Source organism: Cynoglossus semilaevis, chromosome 7, assembly GCF_000523025.1.
Source record: "Cynoglossus semilaevis isolate Cse_v1.0 chromosome 7, Cse_v1.0, whole genome shotgun sequence".
NCBI lineage: Eukaryota > Metazoa > Chordata > Actinopteri > Pleuronectiformes > Cynoglossidae > Cynoglossus > Cynoglossus semilaevis.
This window is the reverse complement of record NC_024313.1, coordinates 13144160-13147441: the sequence shown is the minus strand read 5'-3', so window position 1 is coordinate 13147441 and position 3282 is coordinate 13144160. Positions and strand designations below refer to the sequence as shown.

At 48.2% G+C, this 3282-nt stretch overlaps 1 protein-coding gene across 1 annotated transcript in view; it reads right to left on the bottom strand.

Annotated features, from left to right (window-relative positions):
- col12a1b (collagen, type XII, alpha 1b) overlaps positions 1-3282 on the bottom strand; it is a 52310-nt gene that overhangs the window by 6213 nt on the left and 42815 nt on the right. The window contains exons 66-68 of the mRNA XM_025057066.1: positions 422-580; positions 214-291; positions 44-130 (exon numbers count right to left, since the gene is read on the bottom strand). Of these exons, the coding sequence (XP_024912834.1) occupies positions 44-130; positions 214-291; positions 422-580 (324 nt within the window). The remainder of the gene's footprint in view (positions 1-43; positions 131-213; positions 292-421; positions 581-3282) is intronic.

Genomic DNA, 3282 nt, shown 5'->3' with positions numbered 1-3282 from the left:
TGTGTGTGTGTGTGTGTGTGTGTGTGTGTCAGGATCTTCTCACCACTGGACCCTGAGGACCAGGTTCTCCTGAGGCCTGGGACAGACAGGTGCAGGACTTTGGCAGAGAGGGACACTTCAGCTCGTCTCTCTGGGGACAGAAACAGAGACGTCAGAGGGACAGAGTCAGGACCTGTGACGGACTGGAGGTCAAAGCTGAGGGACCGTCCTCACCATGGACGGCAGGTCGCAGCATCTGTCCCTGCTGGTCCACGCCAGACTGCAGACGATGTCAAACATCTGGAGCTGGAACTGTTTGGCAGACAAAGAGTGTGATAAAACCACTGACACACACACACACACACACACACACACACACACTCTCCCCACTGCTGCCTCCTGTGGTCAGTCTGGGTCAGGGTTCCGCTGCTCCTCCACTCACCGTGGCTGATTCTCCCTTGGAGCCGATGGACTTGGACATCTTCCCCAGAACCTGGTAGCCGTCACTGGAGGTGTTCCCAGCGTCCTTGATCTCCTTCTCAGCCACTTCTTGGCAGTCGACGTTGAGTTTGACACTGGTGGATGAAACCAGGACATGGAGCTGTGGACGGAGACAAAGACAGAAGAAGAAACACCGTTTTATTGGCTGCTTCTCTGTTCCAGGACCAAGTCCCGGGTCTGGTTTTTATCTCTGAGCTCTGTAAGTCGTTAGGCCCGTACGAGGTTCTGGCTGTGGAACCGATGTGGTTCTGTTTTGATCAGAGACGCAGCAGCTGTTCATTCAAACACAAGCCCATTCTGAACCACAAACACTTCTTCTACACATCCTGTCCACTTCCTGTCCACTTCCTGTCAACAACCTGAAGATGCTTAAAGACCAAAAGACAACTTTAATTCCTGCAGCTTTTGTTTTGCTAAAAATGACATTAAATGTGCTAAATTGGTCATCGTCAAAGCTAACCTTTAGGCACTGCTAACTAAAACACTGGCCTTTCATCCCTTTACTGATATTTTCAGCCTAAAAGTAGACGTTCGGCTGCTAGCTGTTAGCCAGCGCCATGATTTTCTGGACGACTTTAACTATCGCTAACTCTAAGCTAATTCTCAGCTAACGCTTTGTCGGCTCAGACGCAGCGCTAATTAAGTTGGACTGTGGGTCATGTGACCAGACCGCCGACTTGAACAGTTTCTGTCGACAGCAGTAGAAACAGACGGGGATTAAAAATCACCGACAGATGGAGGATAAAAAACCGACCACAGACACAAACAACAAGATAATGAGCCTCCAAAAGCTGCAGCTCATCAGACAAACAGTCACCAAACAGCCATCCAGAAATACCAGACAGGAAAGTACTTCAAATATCCTGGGACTCAGTATCTGTCATCACTGTGGAACGCTCACTCCCCCACACTGGCCTGTAGGTGGAGCTAAGAACTGACAGCCTCCCACTCAGTGGACCACTCTGTGTCGCAGTGACGTCACAGCCGTGGAGACACGTTAAACAGCTGGTACTGTTTTGGTACTGTTTCTGTGTAAACAGTACCAGAACCTGGTACTGTTTTTGTTTAAACAGTACCAGACCCTGGTACTGTCTCTTTTTAAACAGTACCAGAACCTGGTACTGTCTCTTTTTAAACAGTACCAGAACGTGGTACTGTCTCTGTTTCTGGTACTGTCTCTGTTTAAACAGTACCAGAACCTGGTACTGTCTCTGTTTAAACAGTACCAGAACCTGGTACTGTCTCTGTTTAAACAGTACCAGACTGGGTTCCTGAACCATAAAGACTCATCTTTGGAACAGAGTCATGGAAAGTTCTGGACTCTGGTCCTCTTGATGTTAAACAATGACATCAGAGCAGCCGAGCAGCGCCAGCAGGGGGCGGAGCTCCAGCATGGCCCCCCAGCCCCCCCCCCCCCCGAGGCTTTATCTCCACATCGATCTTCCACAAATGAAAGAGGACTTTTACTGAACTCCAGATGGGATTTAAATCCAAGAGCTCGCAGTGAAACAGGGAGACAGAGAAAGTGGAGCAGGACTGAAACCTGAGCCACAGACTTGTCCTCTGGACATCAACATCAACCTGGGCTTCTAATAGTCTGTGTCTCACTGTCCTGGACGGAGACAGGACAAGGATTAGAGTCCAGACCAAAGTCCATGGAGACAAAGATGGATCTTCTCTGATTTTCAGGTGTCAGTTTCTCAGTCCGGGTTCTGAACAGATTCACAGCTAATGTTTGCAGACATCTGACTCCACTGATCCTCCTCCTCCTCCTCCTCCTCCTCCTCTTCCTCCTCCTCCTCCTCCTCCTCATTCTGTTCCACCAAACAGCAGCTCCTCCAGCAGGACAGGAACGGAGCCATGGGAGGATTTACGTCAGTGGAACAGTTCCTCCCTAAATTAGACAGAACTACTTGATGATGAAGATGATGAAGATGATGAAGATGATGACGTCCATCAGCAGCAGAGAAGACAGATGATGAACCGTCAGACTCAGCTGAGACTCAGCTGAAGAACCACACATTTCCAGGGCACAGTGACCAAAATGTGATCTTTTCAATCCAAAGAAGACACTGAATGTTCCAGGACATTCCAGGACAAACTGAAGGAGGTTTTTGAAAAACCACTGCCATTAATAACTGGAGTCAAAGTTCTAGAGAACCTGGCAGACAGATGACCATGAAACGTGTGTCTGCATCAAAGACATAAAACATCAGATTTTATGTTGATGATAAAAAACGGTGTTTTCTCAGAACTGGAACAAGAACTGAGTGAAAAAACACTGCAGGCTAACAGCTAACTGCTAACAGCTCACAGCTAACTGCTAACAGCTCACAGCTAACAGCTAACAGATAACAGCTAACAGCTAACTGCTCACAGCTAACAGCTAACTGCTAACAGCTAACAGCTCACAGCTAACAGATAACTGCTAACAGCAAACTGCTCACAGCTAACAGCTCACAACTAACTGCTAACAGCTAACAGCTAACAGCTAACAGCTAGCCACAGAGTAAAGTCACTCCAAGGTTTGAGGAAGGAGAGCAGCTGTGAAGACTCAGCTGAAGCTGCTTTGACTTTGGTCCTCAGTAGAACAAAGAGAACAAAGAACACAGATGATGAAAGGCGACAGCGCTGGAATCTTTAGTTACAAGTCAGAGCAGCAGAACAGATGTTCTGACACCAGAACCAGACACTGTTCACTGGGACGGAGTTCACTGGAGGAATGTCAGGAATCTGAAGCTGACTGACTGACTGTCTGACTGTCTGTCTGACTGACTGACTGTCTGACTGACTGACTGACTG